Source organism: Prionailurus bengalensis, chromosome X (genome assembly GCF_016509475.1).
Source record: "Prionailurus bengalensis isolate Pbe53 chromosome X, Fcat_Pben_1.1_paternal_pri, whole genome shotgun sequence".
Taxonomy (NCBI): Eukaryota; Metazoa; Chordata; class Mammalia; order Carnivora; family Felidae; genus Prionailurus; species Prionailurus bengalensis.
The window spans coordinates 124,348,878-124,367,785 of NC_057361.1; the positions used below are offsets into that span (position 1 = coordinate 124,348,878).

At 46.6% G+C, this 18,908-nt stretch overlaps 1 protein-coding gene across 3 annotated transcripts in view; it reads right to left on the reverse strand.

Annotated features, from left to right (window-relative positions):
- Nucleotides 1–17,797, reverse strand: part of CD99L2 (CD99 molecule like 2) — a 96,887-nt gene extending 79,090 nt beyond the window's left edge. Inside the window, exon 1 of one of the 3 annotated variants that reach the window (XM_043570493.1) lies at nucleotides 17,487–17,797. In XM_043570493.1, the coding sequence (XP_043426428.1) occupies nucleotides 17,487–17,553 (67 nt within the window). In that variant the 5' untranslated portion in view covers nucleotides 17,554–17,797. The remainder of the gene's footprint in view (nucleotides 1–17,486) is intronic. The other 2 variants (XM_043570494.1, XM_043570492.1) reach the window with 2 other exon arrangements.
- Nucleotides 17,798–18,908: the final 1,111 nt, after the last annotated feature.

The window sequence follows — 18,908 nt, forward strand, 5'->3', positions numbered from 1 at the left end:
GTGCTGGAGAAACAAGGGGGAAAGCTTAGGAACCTGTTTTAGGTGAGCCAAGATGAATAGCATCCCAAAGCACCTGACAAAATCAAATACAAATCTCTGGAACAAGGCACATTTATCCTAGCCTTCAAAGAATCCCCACATATATATTTCAAGGACAATGAGCAGTACACAGCCAAGAATAGCCAAGCACAAGAGAAAATAAAGCATTGTAAATGAGAATATAAAAACAGAAAAATGGGTTTTTTTCTTTCAAGATGGTGGATCAGCACACGAGTTCTCAGCTCATCTTGTCCCTGAAATGTAGCTAGATCAGCACCAAACCATTTTGCACACCTAGGAAATGGATCTGTCGATTAACACAACAATCTGTATAACTTGAGCCACAGAACTCAGCAGGTATGCAGTGTGGAGAGGAACTGGGGGAGAGAAAAGCCAAGGAGGATAGGGAACTGTTTTTGCCAAGAGAGAACAGAGAAAGAGAGGAGAGTGTGGCACATCGGGAGAGTGCAGGAAAACAACTCCCCCAACAGTAGCTGGAGAGAGAGAGAGTGAAAACTCTCACAAGGGACTGAGCAAGAAATCTGTTCCCCCAAAACCACTGATGGGGAGAAAGGAGAGGGTTTCAATACCATTAGGACTCTATAAAGAGAGGAGCACGAGGAACGCAGAGTCAGAAATTCCAGAACTCAGTAGCTGGTGGTGCTCTGGTGGGGAGGAAGGGTGAATCCCCAGGAGCACGCAGCAGCAGGGTCTGAGAGGTCTATGGGCCACATGGGGAGAAGCAGTTCCCCTGCTTGGAGAGCATTTGGTAGAGGCTATACGGCCTCTCCACAGGCAAAGGTCCCAGTGAACCCCAGAGAACAGCCACGTTTGCTGGTATTGGAACAAAGACACCAGAGTGCGGTGAAACCCGGCGCCGGCTGTGTGTTGCGATTTGCCATGATCTCTGAACCTTCGCTGCTGTGCGATCACATGAAATTTTTCTGGGGCAATCTGGCACCCGGCCACAATCTCTGAACCTCTACTGTAGTGCAATCACATGACCATTCTCTGGGGCAAGCCGGCACTCAGCCACTGCTCAGCAAGACCCTCCCCAGTGGGTCCAAGCAGGTCCAAGCCGCAGGGGTGTCTGAAGTGAGGGGTTTGGAAACACAGCCCCATCTGAGATAAAACTCTGGAGGGAAGAGCCTCCTGGCATGCTGACGGCTTGGATACAGACAGGATAGAGGCAGGGAGTGGATGGAAGCCTGAGACAAAGAGGGGTGCTTGACCGCAGGTTGGTGAGAGCCCAAAGTTCCTGTGCCAGAGTCTAGGGAGCTGGGTGAAGCCATTTCCACCTCTCCTGCACATGTGCAGGCACAGGCACACGCACGTGCAAGTGCACCACACCCATCCACCCCAGTAAGCTAAGCAGTGCTACCTAGTGAGAACAGAGCCGTTACACCAAGTCCTGCCCAACTGCACCCTCCAAGCACATTCCCTAGAAGATCAGCACAAGTCTCTCTGCCCACTTAGTGTACAGACTATAGAGGGCTTCATAGTTTCAGTTCTAGGGGAAACTGGATGTAACTACATTTGGGTTTCATTCTGTTGGATGAATCAATTTTTTTTTTTTTTTGCTTCTGTCTTTAAGTTTTTTTTTTACTATTCTTTTTCTGGGATATAGAAACAAAAATTTATTTTTCTTTTAATTTTAATTCCTTTTACTATGTTCATTTTTTGTAAATTTTTTTTCTATTTCATTTTCATTTTATTTTATTCTATTTTATTATATACTTTTTAATTTTTTTCTTTTTATTCTCTTTTCTTTCTTTTCTTTCCCTTTTTTCCTCTATTCTATCAAACTTCTTTCAACAACCAGACCAAAACACTCCTAGGATCTAGCTTCCCTTATTTGATTTTTTGTGTTGTTTTTAATTTTTTAATTTATTTTTTATTTTACTAATTCTTTTTCTTCCTTCAAAATGACAAAACAAAGGAATTCACCCCAAAAGAAAGAACAGGAAGAAATGACAGCCAAGGGCTTAATCAACACAGATATAAGCAAGATGTCTGAACTAGAATTTAGAACCACAAAATTAAGAATACTAGATGTGGTTGAAAAAAGCATAGAATCCCTTTCTGTAGAGATAAAAGAAGTAAAATCTAGTCAGGATGAAATTGAAATGCTATAATGGAGATGTGATCTTGAACGGAGCCTGGGGGTAAGTGGATGGATGGATGAAGCAGAGCAACAAATCAGCAATATGGAAGATAAAATTAGGGAGAATAATGAAGCAGGAAAAAAGAGGGAAACTAAGGCAAAAGATACAAGAATTAGAGAACTCTGACTTATTAAAAAGGAATAACATCTGAATCATAGGAGTCCCAGAAGAAGAAGAGAGAGAAAAAGGGGCACTTTCCTAATCTGGGGAAAGACATGTACATCAAAATCCAAGAAGCACAGGGAATTCCCATTGGATTTAGCAAAAAACAACCATCATTAATGCAGATCATTCACAAAATACACAGATAAGGAAATAATAACGAAAGCAGCATGGGAAAAAAAATCCTTAACCTATAAGGGAAGACATATCAGGTTTGCAGCAGACCTATCCACAGAAACTTGGCAGGCCAGAAAGGAGTGGCAGGATATGTTATTCAACGTGCTGAACTGGAAAAATATGCAGCCAAGAATTCTTTATCCAGCAAGGCTATCACTCAAAACAGAAGGAGAGATAAAGAGTTTCCCAAACAAAAACTAAAGAAGCTCGTGACCACTAAACTGGGCCTGCAAGAAATTTTAAGGTGGACTCTCTGAGGGGAGAAAAGATGAAACAAAACAAAAAAGACCAAAAGCAACAAAGACTAGAAAGGACCAGAGAACACCACCAGAAATTCCCAACTCTACAGGCAACACAATGGCAATAAATTTGTATCTTTCATGTACTCATTCTAAATAAATGTCAACGGACTAAATGCTCCAATCAAAAGACACAGGGTATCAGAAGGGATAAGAAGACAAGACCCATCTATATGCTGCTTACAAGAGACCCATTTTAGACCTAAAGACACCTTCAGATTCAAAGTAAGGCAATGGAGAATCATCTACCATGCTAATGGTAACCAAAAGAAAGCTGGAGTACACATAGCAGACCAACTAGATTTTAAAATAAGGACTGTAACAAGAAATGAAAGAGGGACTTTTGTCATTCTGGGTGGATAGACCCCTTATCTACTGATTGCAAACATTTATACCCCCAACGTGGTTCACCCAAATATATAAATCAATCACAAACATAAACTCATTGATAATAATACCATAATAGTAGGGGACTTCAACACCCCACTTACAACAATGGACAGATCACCCAAGCAGAAAATTAACAAGGAAACAATGGCTTTGAACGACACACTGAACCAGATGGACTTAACAGATATATTCAGAACATTTTGCCCTAAAGCAGCAGAATACCCATTCTTTTTGAATACACATGGGACATTCTCCAGAACAGGTCCTACATACTGGGACACAAATCAGCCCTCAACAAGTACAAAAAGGTTGAGATCATACTGTGCATATTTTCAGACCACAATGCTATGAAACTCGAAATTAAACACAAGAAAAAATTTGGAAAGACCATTAATACTTGGAGATTAAAGAACATCCTACTAAAGAATGAATGGGTAAACCAAGAAATTAAAGAGGAAATTAAAAAGTACATAGAAGCCAATGAAAATGATAACACCAAAGGTGCCTGGGTGGCTCAGTCGGTTATGCTTCCAACTTTGGCTCAGGACATAATCTAACAGTTCGTGGGTTCGTGAGTTCGAGCCCCACATCAGGCTCTGTGCTGACAGCTCAGAGCCTGGAGCCTGCTTCCAATTCTGTGTCTCCCCCTCTCTCTGCCCCTCCCCCACTTGCATGCACGCTCTCTCTCTCTCTCTCAAAAATAAACAAACATTAAAAAAAAGAAAAAGAAAAAAAAGAAAAGAAAATGATAACACCACAGTCCAAAACATCTGGGATGCAGCAAAGGTGGTCATAAGAGAGAAGTATATAGGATTCCAGGCTTTCCTAAAAAAGGAAGGAAGGTCTCAGATACACAACCTAACCCTACACCATAAAGAGCTGGAAAAAGAACAGCAAATAAAGCCCCAAACCAGGAGAAGATGGGAAATAATAAAGACTAGAGCAGAACTCACTGATATCTAAATCAAAAAAACATTAGAACAGATCAATGAAACCAGGAGCTGGTTCTTTGAAAGAACTAACAAAATTAATAAACCCCTAGCCAGACTGATCAAAAAACAAAGGAAAGGATCCAAATAAATAAAATCACGAATGAAAGAGGACAGATCACAACCAACAGCACAGAAATAGAAACAATAATAGGAGAATATTATGAGCAATTATATGCCAACAAATTGGGCAATCTGGAGGAAATGGACAAATTCCTAGATACATATAAACTACCAGAACTGAAACATGAAGAAATAGAAGTTGTTTTTATTTTAATATATGAAATTTATTGTCAAATTGGTTTCCATACAACACCCAGTGCTCATCCCAAAAGGTTCCCTCCTCAATACCCATCTCCCACCCCCCCATCAACCCTCAGTTTGTTTTCAGTTTTTAAGAGTCTCTTATGCTTTGGCTCTCTCCCACTCTAACCTCTTCTTTTTTTTTTCCTTCCCCTCCCCCATGGGTTTCTGTTAAGTTTCTCAGGATCCACATAAGAGTGAAAACATATGGTATCTGTCTTTCTCTGTATGGCTTAAGGAAGTCGAAAATTTGAATAGACCCATAACCAGTGAAGAAATTGAATCAGTAATCAAAAATCTCCCCAAAACAAGAGTCAGGGCTGGATGGCTTTCCAGGGGAATTCTACCAAACATTTAAAGAAGAGTTAACAGGGGCGCCTAGGTGGCTCAGTTGGTTGGGCGTCCGACTTTGGCTCAGGTCATGGTCTCGCGGTTTGTGAGTTAGAGCCCTGTGTCAGGCTTTGTGCTGACAGCTCAGAGCCTGGGGCCTGCTTCAGATTCTGTGTCTCCACCTCTCTGCCCCTCCCGTACTCATGCTCTGTCTCTGTCCCTCAGTAATAAACATTAAAAAATTTTTTAATAAAAAAAACAGTTAACACCTATTGTTTTGAAGCTGTTCCAAAGAAATAGAAATGGAAGGAAAACGTCCCATCTCATTCTATGAAGCCAGCATTATCTTGATTCCAAAACCAAAGATCCCACTAAAAAGGAGAACTACAGACCAATTTCCCTGATGAATATGGATGCAAAAATTCTCAACAAGATACTTGCCGATCGGATCCAACAATACATTAAAAGAATTATTCACCACGATCAAGTGGGATTTATTCCTAGGATGCTGGGCCAGTTCAATATCTGCAAATCAATCAATGTGATACATCACATTAATAAAGAATAAGAACCACATGATCCTCTCAATAGATGCAGAGAACACACTTGACAAAACAGAGCATCCTTTCTTGATAAAAACCCTCAAGAAAGTAGGGGTAGAAGAATCATACCTCAAGATCATAAAAGCCATATACAAAATACCCACTGCTAATATCATTCTCAATAGGGAAAAACTGAGGGCTTTCCCCCTAAGGTCAGGAACACGACAAGGATGTCCACTCTCACCAATGTTATTCAACATAGTGTTGGAAGTCCTAGCCTCAGCAATCGGACAACACAAAGGAATAAAAGGCATCCAAATTGGCAAGGAGGAAGTAAAACTCTCACTCTTCACAGATGACATGATACTCTAACGTGAAAAACCCAAAAGACTCCACCAAAAAATTGCTAGAACTGATCCATGAATTCAGCAAAGTCACAGGATATAAAATCAACATACAGAAATCTGTTGCATTTCTACACACCAATAATGAAGCAGCAGAGAGAGAAATTAAGGAATCAATCCCCCATTTACAACTGTACCAAAACCCATAAGATACCTAGGAAAAAACCTAACCAAAGAGGTGAAAAATCTATACATTGAAAACTATAGAAAGCTTATGAAAGAAATTGAAGACGACACCAAAAAATGGAAAGATTCCATGCTCCTGGATAGGAAGAACAAATATTGTTAAAATGTCAATACTACCGAAAGCAATGTACATATTCAATGCAATCCCTATCAAAATAACACCAGCATTATTCACAGAGCTAGAGCAAACAATCCTAAAATTTGTATGGCACCAGAAAAGACCCCAAATAGCCAAAGCACTCCTGAAAAAGAAAACCAAAGCAGGAGGCATCACAATCCTGGACTTTAAGCTGTATTACAAAGCTGTAATCATCAAGACAGTATGGTGCTGGCACAAAAACAGACACTCAGATCAATGGAACAGAATAGAGAACCCAGAAACGCACCCACAGATATATGGCCAACTCATCTTTGACAAAGCAGGAAAGAATATCCAATGGAATAAAGACAGTCCTTCAGCAAGTGGTGCTGGGAAAACTGAACAGCGAAAAATGAACCTGGACCACTTTCTTACCCCATACACAAAAATAAACTCATAATGGATGAAAGACCTAAAGGTAAGACAAAGCCATCAAAATCCTAGAGGAGAAAACAGGCAACAACCTCTCTGACCTCAGTTGCAGCAACTTCTTACTTGACATGTCTCCAGAGGCAAAGGAAACAGAAGCAAAATGAACTATTGGGACCTAATCAAGATAAAAAACTTCTGCACAGTGAAGCAAACAATCAGCAAAACTAAAAGACAACCAACAGATCGGGAGAAGATATTTGCAAATGACATATCAGAAAAAGGGTTAGTATCCAAAAATATATAAAGAAGTTATCAAACTCAACACCTAAAAAACAAATAATCCAGTGAAGAAATGGATAAAAGACAATAGACACTTTTCCAAAGACATCCAGATGATAACAGACACGTGAAAAAAGGCTCAACATCAATCATCATGGAAATGCCAATGAAAACCACAATGAGCTACCATGTCACACCTCTCAGAATGGCTAACATTAACAACTCTGGCAACAACACATATTGGTGAGGATGCGGAGAAAGAGGAACCTTCTTGCACTGTTGGTGGAAATGCAAACTGTTGCAGGCACGCTGAAAAATAGTATGGAGGTTCCTCAAAAAATTAAAAATAAACTACCTTACAACCAAGGGTGTATGACTAGGTATTTATCCAAAGGATACAGGTGTGCTGTTTTGAAGAGGCACGTGCACCGCAATGTTTATAGCAGCACTACTGACAATAGCCAAAGCATGGAAAGAGCCCAAATGTCCACTGACAGTTGAATGAGTAAAGAAGATATGGGGTGTGTGTGTGTGTGTGTGTATGTGTGTGTGTGTGTGTGTGTGTGTATCCACAATGGGATATTACTCAGAAATCAAAGAGAAGGAAATCTTGCCATTTGCAACAATGTGGTTGGAACTAGAGTGTATTATGCTAAGTGAAATTAGAGAAAGACAAATATCGTATGACTTCACTCATATGTGGAATTTAAGATACAAAACAGATGAACATAAGGGAAGGGAAGCCAAAAGAATATAAAAACAGGGAGGGGGGAAAACCATAAGAGACTCTTAAATACGGAGAACAAACTGAGGGTTGCTGGAGGAGGTTTGGTGGGGGGATGGGCTAAATGGGCGAGAGGCATTAAGGAGGACACTTGTTGGGATGAGCGCTGGGTGTCATATGTAAGTGATGAAGCACTAAAAATCTACTCCTGAAATCAGTATTACACTATATGTTAACTAACTTGGATGTAAATTAAAAATATATAAATTAATTTTAAAAAATAGAAAAATGAACCAAGACTTGACCAGGCAATGCATAAAAGAAGAAATCAAATTGGACAATATATGCAAAGATGCTCAACCTCATGAGTAAGCGGAGAGATACAAAACCAACCATAACAATATAAAAGTATAACCCTACCAGCAGCTAACGTAATACTCAAGTTGTGAGGTTGTGGTACAAAAGAAATGCTTATACGCTGCTGATAGGAAGATAAACCCATAAAAACACTTTGGAAGACTGTGCAGCAACACCTGTTAAGACTGAAATTACAAACACCGTTTAACCCAGAAATGCGACTAAGTATAACCCTAGAAGAGCAATTTTCAAAATTTTGGCCTTATGACTCCAATACTAACCAATTGAGAATGTCAGAGATCTTGTGCTTGAGGTATATCCACTGATACTTATAATATTAGCAATTCAAGCTGAAATTGTCTCATGGGCTTTCCAAAGGTCCCCAGACCACAGGTTGAGAACTCCTTTCCCAGAGAAACTTGTGCCCATCTGCAGAAGAATGGTCATGGCACAGCACTGCTTGAAGCAGTCAAAAACTGGAAATTATCTCCATATATGTCAATAAGATAACGCATTACAAAAACTTACAGTATATTCAAACAGCAGAAAAATACATAGCAATGAAAATGAATGAACTACAAACACACACAACAGATCATTAGCCATGTTGGGGGACAAAGCAAAACACAAAAACGTACATCCAGTGCAATTCCATTTCTATAACGTTAAAATGCAGGCCAAACTACACCATATTATTTAGGGCCACATACACAGGTGGTAGAAGTAGAAAATAAAATGACTCCACAAAAATCAGATGGTAGGGGAGAGGGGCCTGGTATCACGAGGGGGCTTGCGAATGTCTACGGGGGTATTGTCAACATTCTGTTTCTCAATCTGCATGGTGAGGACACATTTTCACTTTATACTTGTTAAAGGCCTTGCTCACTTTTCTGGATCTATATTAGATTTCACAACAAAGGTCAAAGCTATATGCACAGTTTGACACCAATAAGGTGCAATATATATTTCTGCATAATAAATATTACTGAAATACTATATTCCAATACAGTAACACTGCTTAAACCTGGGTTACGGGATTTGGATTTTCTCTACACTTTCCAAGTTTACCACAAAGAATGCATATTACTCTTGTAACCATGTAAGCACCTGGTATCATCAGGTTTTATTATAATTTTTAGCCTGCTGGAGGGTAGGTAATTTTATCTTATTACAGTTTAATTTGCAGCTCTGATTACTAATGAGGTTAAATATCTTTTCATATGCTTGTTGTCCTATTTGATTTCCTCTCCTATGAATTGCCTGGTCAAGTCTTCGGTTCATTTTTCTGTTCAATTTTTCTCCACTGGTTCTCAGAAAATCGTCAATGGTATTTAAAGAGACAAGGTCACCATCTAAAAGTGAAACTAATAAGGATGAACACAAACTAGATGGGATGAGCCATCTGTGGAAATCTACGCAGAAAATGGCTACCTGAAGAGACTGGGGATGTACCTGATCAGACTAGGATGAGCTCAAAGCTAGCCAAGAAGCCTAGCGTCAGCTTGAGTGGATACCAAGCCAGATTGGGTGCAATCGGACTTACACCCACATGTCTATCTGCAGGCAACACAAGGACAGAAAACTTTAGGGACTCACGAGGAATACTGAAAACAGAGGCTGAAATTACAAACAACATGTCTGTCTCTACAGCCGTGGGTCTCAACCTGGGACAGTTCTGCCCACTGGGGACACTGGGCGATGTCTGGAATCATTTTGGGGTTGGCAAGACTCAGGGTGGGTCGGGGTGCTACTGACATCTAATGGGTAGAAGCCGGGGGTGAATGCTAAATATCCTAATGATCCCTCTCCAAATGTCAATAGTGCCCTGGGAGAGAAACTCAGCTCAACAGCCTCTACCCAGGACAGAAAGTACTCAACCCTTTGTGACTCTTTCTCAAGTAGAAATAGAGGGGGAGAAGAACAAATGCCCAGCTGCCTTACGTTAATAAGATAATCCAAAGCCCTTGAAACTCCCACTGTGCAGGCGCTTCCAAGGGGGCCGCATGCTGGGTACTGTGCTCGCCCTCTCATGGAGGGAGCCTGTGCAAATAGGGCCAAGTGAAGCTCATAGAACATCAGCACAGGAACGACCCTCAGAGCCAGCTAGTCCAACACCCTCACTGGAGAAACACCCTGAGAGCCGATGACAGCAGCGTGGCATCAAGGGAAGAGGTGAAAGCACAGCTATCAACCATAAGATGCATGATGGCAATTAGTTCATAAAGAACCAGAAGTTAGAGAAGGGACGCCGTGTGGCTTCCGAGGCCGTGCGCTAGATATGTGCCCTGCAGAACTGTAAAGAGGTGGTCAAAGACTTATACGCCGATGTTTATGACCACACCATGCTCGACAGTCAAAGGGTAGAAACAGCCCAAATGTCCATCAGCTGATGAGTGGATGGGCACTTCTCAGTGTGAGGAAGCCACAGAGACATTAAGAGACCCAAAGGGCTGAACCCAACCAGAAGTCAGAGCGCAAGGGAGGCCTTACCTGCTACCGCGTGAACAAGTGGTCTGGAGCCAGGACACGTGCGGAAGTCACTATGCAGAGTTGCTCCCAGCTCTGTAGGTTCCTTGAGGGCAGGTGCAGGCCTGCCCTCTGTGGTTTTCCCCACATCCCCCCTCGACCAAAAGAAATACCTAACAGCTCTGTTTAGGAAGTGCTTCCTTCCAACCAATTCAACGGTGGCAGTTTGTGTGGTATCTGACAGACATCGATTGATGCATGTTCCTCAAAATTGAAAAAATATCCGTGGCATCACCCAGAGTTTGCTGCAGTGCCCCCAGGGACACGGCTCAGGACCCACGGGATGAGCCACAGGATGCAGAAGCAAAGACTGGAAGGATGGGGGGCATGCTTGCGTGTTTATTGTCTGAGCTCTTGCCCCGCAGGTGGCCTGTCCAGCTCCCCCAGCCCTATCTACCTGGGGATGCCAGAACCCCTCCTTCCCTTGAAGCCCAGGGTGCAAATCACTCCCCGTGTTTGCTTCACCAGCCCTTGTTGGCCTCCCTTAACTCTGCCCAGATCTTGTAAAGAGCACTTTAATTAGAGGTTGAATTGCTGTATCTAAGCCTGCCATCCATTTCCTGCCCACTCCCTGTGCCAGGGATTGTTCTAGATACTGGTGACAAAGCAGATGAAAACAAAGTCCCTTCCCTCATGGAGCAAAAGTCTGGTGGCAGAGACAAGACAGCAGACAGAAAATATTTGGGCATGAGGACTTTAAAGCAAGCCCAAGCAGGCTGGGATAGAAGGGTATTGGGGTGCTATTTCAGGTAGGGGGTCAGGGACAGCCTAAGGTAGGGGCATGTGACCGGAAGTGAGGTCACACCTATCTGCGGGAGGACCTTCTAGCTAGAGGGGAGTGCTTAGCCTACTTGGGGGGGGCGGGGAGTGGAGGCCAGAGGATGAGTAGGCCCCATTCTGTTGGGTCTTGTAGGCCTCAGTAAGGGTTTGCATTTGGTTTTCATTATAATTCAAAGCCACTGGAAGTTCTGGGCAGAGGGACAGGATACCTTAGGTTTCTGAAAGATCACCTGGCTGCTGTGTGGAGACTGAACTGTAGGGGGCAGGAGTGGACTCTGGGATACCACTTGGGAGGTCACTGCCAGGGCCCCACAAAGAGGGGCACTGGTGACCCCACCAGGAGAGGAAGCGGGGGGGGGGGGGAGGAGGGGGGAATCTGAAGGATTCGGAGGGCAGTCTGTGGACCAATCAGATGTGGGGTGTGAAAGAATGAGCCGCCCGGAGGAGTGGCCACAGCCGCTGCCGGCAGGACAGGGTGCAGGTACTCAGGTGGGAGAAGCAGGTCTGGAGGGGACAAGCAGAAGTTCAGGATGGCACAGGGTCCTTCTGAGATGCCTATTAGCAGGGGTAAGCATCAAAATAATTTACCACAGCTGCACAGGGCATGAACCCTGTGGTTACCAGATTATGGGGAGGATGGGAGTTCCAGAGACCCTGGGGGAAGGGCCAGGATCTGGTGGGTGGGTGGGGAGAACTGAACTGGAAGGATTGATTTCAAGAACCTGACCACTAGCAGGGACCCTGCAGCTGTGGGGATGCTGAATGTAGGAGACTAGAGGTAAAGAGCTCTCAGGGCTGGGGATAGAAACTGAAGACTCAGAAGTATGCAGACGGAATTTAATTTTAAGCCTGGAAGCACCTGAGGTCAGAGAGGCGCGAAGCCTGGGAGAAAGTGCTTCCAGTGTGTGCAGGGGTGACCAGAGGGTGGCAGATGTCCCTCAGATGTCCCGTTTCCCCCAACAGGAAGCCATCGCTGACCCTGGCCAGGAGCAGTTTCAGGGGAGAGGTGGGAAGAAACTAATGGGAGCCCCCAAACTACAAGTCCACATGGTATAGAGTATGTGATGAATAAAAGATTAAAACGCAGTTTTTGTTTCTTTTTAAGCACTACTGTGGATTCTTGCATTTTTTGAGCCAGAGAGAGGAGCCAAATGAATGAATGATGAAAGGTAAAAAAAGGGATCGCTCCTGCAGAGGAGCCCAGAACTCCACAGGGAGTGAAAGGGCTATAAAGAGCAACTAAATTAGAGCCGCTCCTGCTCATTCGGACTCTGAGCCCAGCTCACCAACTCAGGAGCGTTTTCGTGCAGGCCAAGTAAAGGCTTTTGTAAACACGAGTGCCAGAATTCTCACTGGAACCGCCTTAGGAAGGTGGCCTCTTCACCTTCTTGGCCCATCTAGGGAACCTAACACACCACCCATTTGCATTAGCAATTAACTGGCTACTCCAACAATTCTGTGAGGCCAACAAAGCAGACATCAGCAGCCTCTTGGTGCAGATAAGGCAACTGTTGCCAGCAAATGGCGGGGGCCACGCTGGAATGCAGGCTGTGTGTTAATTCCGTCATCCCAGGCTAGCTGAAGCAGCAATAAAAATAAAAAGAAGAATGTCAAAATGAGCCCAGTCTGTGCCGGGGCACTATTTTGGTGGCAGTGAATTCCGCACTGCAACAGTATTTCCTGCTGAGGGTACCGTCTCTAATTTGGAAAGTAATCCCAAACGAACCACCTGGCATTGCCAGCCAGATGTTGTCTAGCCCCCCAGTAAACAGATGTTCCCTGAGCACCACTCTCTGTGGAATTCAACCACAGTTTTCCAAGTGTGTTTGTTGGTCTAAAGCTGCAGAGGCCCCGTGACATCTTATGAGCAGCCCTGGACCAAAAACTCATAAAAACAGAGCTCAAAGTGGGTTGAAGCTCGAGTTGAGGTCTAGGACCACCCCCGGGCCCCATTCCTGCTCTGGTTCTCTTCCCCCACCGGCTTGGGGAGAGTGGGAACCACACAATCAGCTGAAGCCAGGACACCGGTGAGGCCGCACATCCTTCCTCCTCAGCAAAGGGGCAGGTGCAGCCGGACAGATCCAAACCCCTCGATCTGTCTGCTGGGCCACAGAGAGCACTGCGTCAAGCAGCCATCAGGACTCGGGGGGGCGGGGGAAGAGAAGGAAAAGGCCTCTGGGCGGGGGCACAGTAGGCACCAGCTCCAATTTCCTTGTGAAGTAGCTCTAAAAAATCAAACCCAGGCAAAAAGGATGTAGGAGTCTCCCAGGGCCCTCAGAGGTGCTTCTAAACGCCCATTTCCACACCAAGAACATCACTGCAATCCAATTTTCTGCACATTTAAACTCCTGAACTCAGAGCATATTGGGAATTGGTTTAAGATAGCAAAACCAAAACAATGTAAGGAGACGGCACAAGCTAGTTTTTTCAAGGAATGAAGAGGAAGCTATTATCTACCCCTTAGCTGTTCTATTAGTTTGCTCTTGCGGCTACAACAAATTCTGAAAGATTTCAAACACACACTTCATTTCTTTAATCTTACGGTTCTAGAGGTCAGAAGTCCAACACAGGTCTCACTGTGCTAAAAGCAAGGTGTCAGCGGGGTTCTGTTCCTTCTGGAAGCTCTCGGGGAGAGTCTGTCCCCCTTTTCAGCTTCTAGAGGTTGTGTGTGCATTCCTTGGCTTGTGGCCCTCCATCTTTGGGCCAAATCTCTCTCACATCACACCGTTCTCACTCCTTTACCTCCACCTTCCATCTTTAAAGGACCCTTGTCCCTCAATTGGCCAGGATAACACAGGAGAATCTTATTTAAGGCCAGCTGATTAGCTACCTTAATTCCTCTTTACACGTACCCTAACAGTCACAGGTGCCAGGGATTAGGGCTTGGCTATCTGCGGGAACCCAGCACAGCTTCCCACTCACCCTCATGTGGATCATCTCCCTTCTTTCAAGTACTGCCCACAAGTTTTGGTTAGATGTTTACAGTGACTTTTTAACCTTTTACATGCAAACCGAGATCGGCTAATCAGTGGACTTGTAAGACTCAGGGAGAGCCAAGTCTGGGTTGGCAGACAGGACCCCCTGCAGCCAGGCCTCCCCAAGCCCACCCAGAGCAGCAGACGAGGACATGCCAGGTGCAAAGAGTAGGAGTGGGCACACAGCAGGAAAAGCACCAACACCAAGTGCTGGAAGAACCCAGGAAAGTCAGGGATGGAGGCTGGAGGGATTGGGCAGATCTGGCCAACCCAGCACATGCCCCTGTGGCCTGTCTGGCTCATACCCAATATCCCATCCCAAGTAGGCCCACAGGGCTTCTGCCTCGATCCCAGCCTAGCATCCCAATACCACCAGCACTTGGGGACCACTGCTCTCCTCTCTCCCCTATGTGACCAAGTCCCAGGGGTCACAGGCTGCCATCACTCTCATTTGTTCTGCTTGGACTACAGTGAATTTTTTTAAATGGACATATAAAAATTTTTTTATATTAAAAAAAATTTTAACGGTGATATAATTCACGCACCATACAACTCAACCTTTAAAAGTGTGCAATTCGATGGCTCTTAGTGCATTCACAAGGCTGTGCAACCATCACCTCTATCTAGTTCCAGAACATTTTCATCACCCCAAAAGGAAACTGCACCTATGAAGCAGTGACTCCTCCATTCCCCAATCACCCCCCAAAAGCCTCTGGCAACCAGTAATGTACTTTTTGTCTCTATGGATTTTCCAACTCTGGACCTTTCATATAAATGGACAATACAATATGTGGGCTTTTGTGTCTGGCTTCTCTCACTTAGCTTAATATTTTCAAGGTTTGTACTGCGTATTTTTAAACCGTGGCTTGGAATGTTTTAGGCAACGTAAGAATTACTAACAGCTCGCTGGGAGCCACACACTGTGCTAAGCACTTTATCCATCTGTATTCATTCAATCCTGCTAACAATCCCTTGATGTGGATGCTGTGGTTATCCCCATTTTACAAATGGGGAAACCGAGGCAGAGAGGTCACCTACGTTCATGACCCCTGCTTTCGTTATTCAGACAAACCTGAGTTTAAGTCCTAAACCTCACTGGGCCACTCATTTTTCATCTGAGAAATGGGTTACCAGTGAGTTACTTTTCAAGGCCATATACAAATGGCCGTTATGGACACAAGAAGGCGAGAGGGGTCATACTGTCAAAACTTTCAGGGTGGTTATGAGGGGTAAACATGTGTGAGGCACCAAGGGCCTGGTGCGTGGAAGGCATGTGGGGAAATGGAACCTTCGTGATTACTCCCCTCCTGTACCACTGTGATTCTTCCCCCACAAAAGATCAGCTTCCCATTTCTGTAGGTGCATACAGGCAACATATTTGTCCTCAGAGGATTTTTCAGAACTACTAAAATACAGTCTGTCTCAACTTGCCAGAGCCTGAAGGGCAAAGTAATGCCTTCCTACAAAATTGTTGGGGCAACTGAAAACAAGATATGTGAGGTGCCTGGCACACAGCAAGCACTCAGGAGGTGGTAGCTGGTGGCAGGGCCACAGATCTGAGAGTGACATACTCCCGGTCCCCTCAAAACGCCATTGTTAGGCCTAACAAGGCCGAGCAAACCAAGTGAAATTCAGAAAACTTTCCCAAGGCAGGAGGGCACCCTCCAGGTGCTTATAAGCAAGGACTGTGGCATCAGACAAGCCTGGGGTCAAATCTTAGCTCTGCCACCTGAGGCAAGTTACCTCACATTTCTCTGTGCCACTTTCACCTGTAAAATGGTTGCAATGGTTCGCAGACTCCTCCAGCACCTCCTAAATCACCTAGTATGACACATCATGGTGAAAATCTGAGACCTGTTCATTTCTATTCCTCCTCTCAGTGTGCATACCATGTTGAAGAATATAGCCTTGAAGGAAATATCATTTTTCTAATTTTTCTGTGCATGCACTTTCAAACATTCCATACCAACAAAAGTCAATCAAGCGATTACACTTTTTCCCACAAATGCATCATAAAAAATTAAAATGTTAACCCCGAAGAAGAAAAATGAAACAGAAAATGCAACAACCCTGTAACTTGCTTTATTTTCCTTCACAGCACTAACAATATATTATGTAGATTGTGATGTCTATGCTTGTTTTCTCCCCACACCAGGACGTTAGCTCCAGGAAGGCAGTCTTAGTTTGATTCACTGCTGCATCATCGGTGTCTGGAACAGAGCCTGACACCTTTGTAGAATGTTGAATGGCTCTTCTTGTATCAGGTCCAGGATGGCTGCCCACATGAGAAATATTTCTGCATCTTTTGTAAAACTACCTTAGACTGTCTACTGTTTTCCAGTGTTCCTCGTGTGTAACATAAATCTCACTAGCACTCAGTACAAGGACAAAGTTTTGTTTTTGCTGAGCTCATGTTTTTCACTAGCTGAATTTGCCTTCCTTGTCAGGAAGCTCAGAGCCCAACTCTACTTAATTGCAGTGTTTTCCTCAAACCTTTTTCTGATGTGGAGATGGGATATAAATAAGTGTAAGAAGATTCTGTCTGTACACGTTGGAGGTCCTATTTTTAACCACACACTGCATTTATTCTAAGATGCTTCTCAAATATGCCTGCGAACAACACGGGGATCTAGTTAAAACGCAGAATCAGACTAAGTCAGGGGCGGGCCCTGAGATGCTGCATTCCCAACAAGTCCCAGGTGATGCCTACGAGGGCCCTTGGACCACACTTGGAGTAGTGCGGCTCTAGGACACTTGCTCTTTTGATTCCGCAGCATTTCTCTCTATCTCCTTGGCAAAAGTCGCCAATGGCTAGAAAACTGGGGCGGGCACCAGAAGCATCTGGGGAGCTAGTTAGACCTACACATCGCTGCCCCCCCCATCCCGTCCCCGCAAATATCCTGACAAAAGGGTGTAGGAATTCGCCCAGGAAGCTCCCTGGGTGCTTTTGCTGCAGGTGGCCTCAAAACACATTTTGAGAAGCCCCGCTCAAGGGAATGAGTGTGCTCTCTTCAAGGTTTTCCCAAAAGCAATCTCCTGGGGACAGCTGTTGTCACCGGCGGTGACACCTCTTTCAGGATTTTAAGGGAGGATTAACCCGCTGTTTCTAGCCCAGCACCCAGAGGTGTCCCGGTCCCTCCTCTCCGACCACCTGGATCGCGGCAAGGTCAGTCCCCCCGGGCCCGGCGCTCTCACCCCCACTGCCCCGCCCACCCGCCCGCAGCCTCCGCCGCAGGCCTGCGAGGTGGGGGCCGGGCCGCTCATGCGCACCACGGGGCCGCGGGGCGCCGAGCCCCCGCCCCGCGGGCCCACAGGGCGGGGTCCCCGCGCGCCCCCCGCCCGCCTTACCTCTCTGGACCAGAGTGGCCAAGGAGAAAGCGAGGCAGATGAAGAACGCCGAGCGCCAGAGCACCATGGCTGGAAGCGGGCAGAGGGGCCCCGGAAGAGCTCTGTTAGCGCGAGAGCGCCCGAGGGGGACGTCGGGGAGGCGCTGGGAGCGAGGAGGAGGAGCAGCAGGAGGAGGAGCCCCGCCGCCACTGCAGGGCCCCGCCCAGAGCCGGTGCGCGCCGCACACCCCCGGGAGGGCGGAGGAGGAGCGCGCGCGAGTGCTGGCGCTGGGGGGCGCGCCGGGCTGGGGCCAGGTGCGGCGGGGCGGGGCTGCGACTGTGGCGCGAGGGGCGGGGCCAGCCTGCAGTCTCGGGGGGCGGGGCCGCCGCGCGAGGGGCGGGGCCGCAGTCTGAGGGCGGGCCCTCACCCTGGGTGCCGGCTGGTGAGCGAGGCAGTGGCGGGTGGGCACCCGGCGGGTGGGCACCCGGCGGGTGGGTCCGCCCGGGTTGCGGCGAGAGCCAGCGCGTTGCTGGTTGCCCGAAAGGCCTCCCCATCCCCACCCCACCCCCGCCCAGTCCTCGAGAGGTGAGCCTGCGGGTCCGGAGTGTCAACAGTGGCAGAAGAGCCAGAGGCGCGGGCGGCGGGGGTGTGCAGTGATTTCCATTCCGCGCGCCAGACTCCTCCCGGCCCGGAGCGGACTCGAGGCGGCGCACACGACAGGTGCGCTCTGCCAGCCGGTGACCTTGGACAGGGCTCTTTCCCTCCGGACTTGGCGTCTTCCCCGTGAAAGGCTGTTCCCTGGGAGTCCCTTCCAGCTGCGGCTCCAGGACGCAGCACTGTGCTCTTGCCCCAGTCGCTTTGGCTGAGCTCGCTGTTCACAACTGGCTGCCCGCCCACTCGCCGATCCCTGCAGGAAACTGTAGTGGAACCCCGTCCGGAGATGAAAGAAAGGGGCCGTTTTCGTGGCTGCCTGCTGTTGGCAAACAGCGGCACGTCTCAAGGAAATCAGCCCAAGGCCGGGGGCGCTGGGGCAGGAGAGAGGAAAGCGGGGCGGGGGAGGGGGGGAGGGCTCCTGGAGCCAGAACGCCTTGGGCCCGGGAGATGAGGGGGGAGACACAGGGTCAGCTCTCCCGAGGCTTTGATGAATGCGCTGAAAGCGCAAGTTCACATCTGCAGCGTCGATGTGAAAACGTGCTCAATGATCGACAGACGCGCTGCAGTCCTTTCCCATGAACCCCCGCAAACGGAGTCCATCTCCGGGGCTGAGCGAAATCAGATTCCAACACTGCCCTGAACCGCAAAATGCCCGCCGCAGCCTTTGACGTGAACACCCTCCAGAAGGGCTCCAGCTGCAGCCAGCTCTCCAGGACAAAGAGAGAGCTCCACTGCTCTCCGGAGTGGCAGAGCAGCGGCGTCGAGCCTGTCCCTGCCATTATTCGGCAA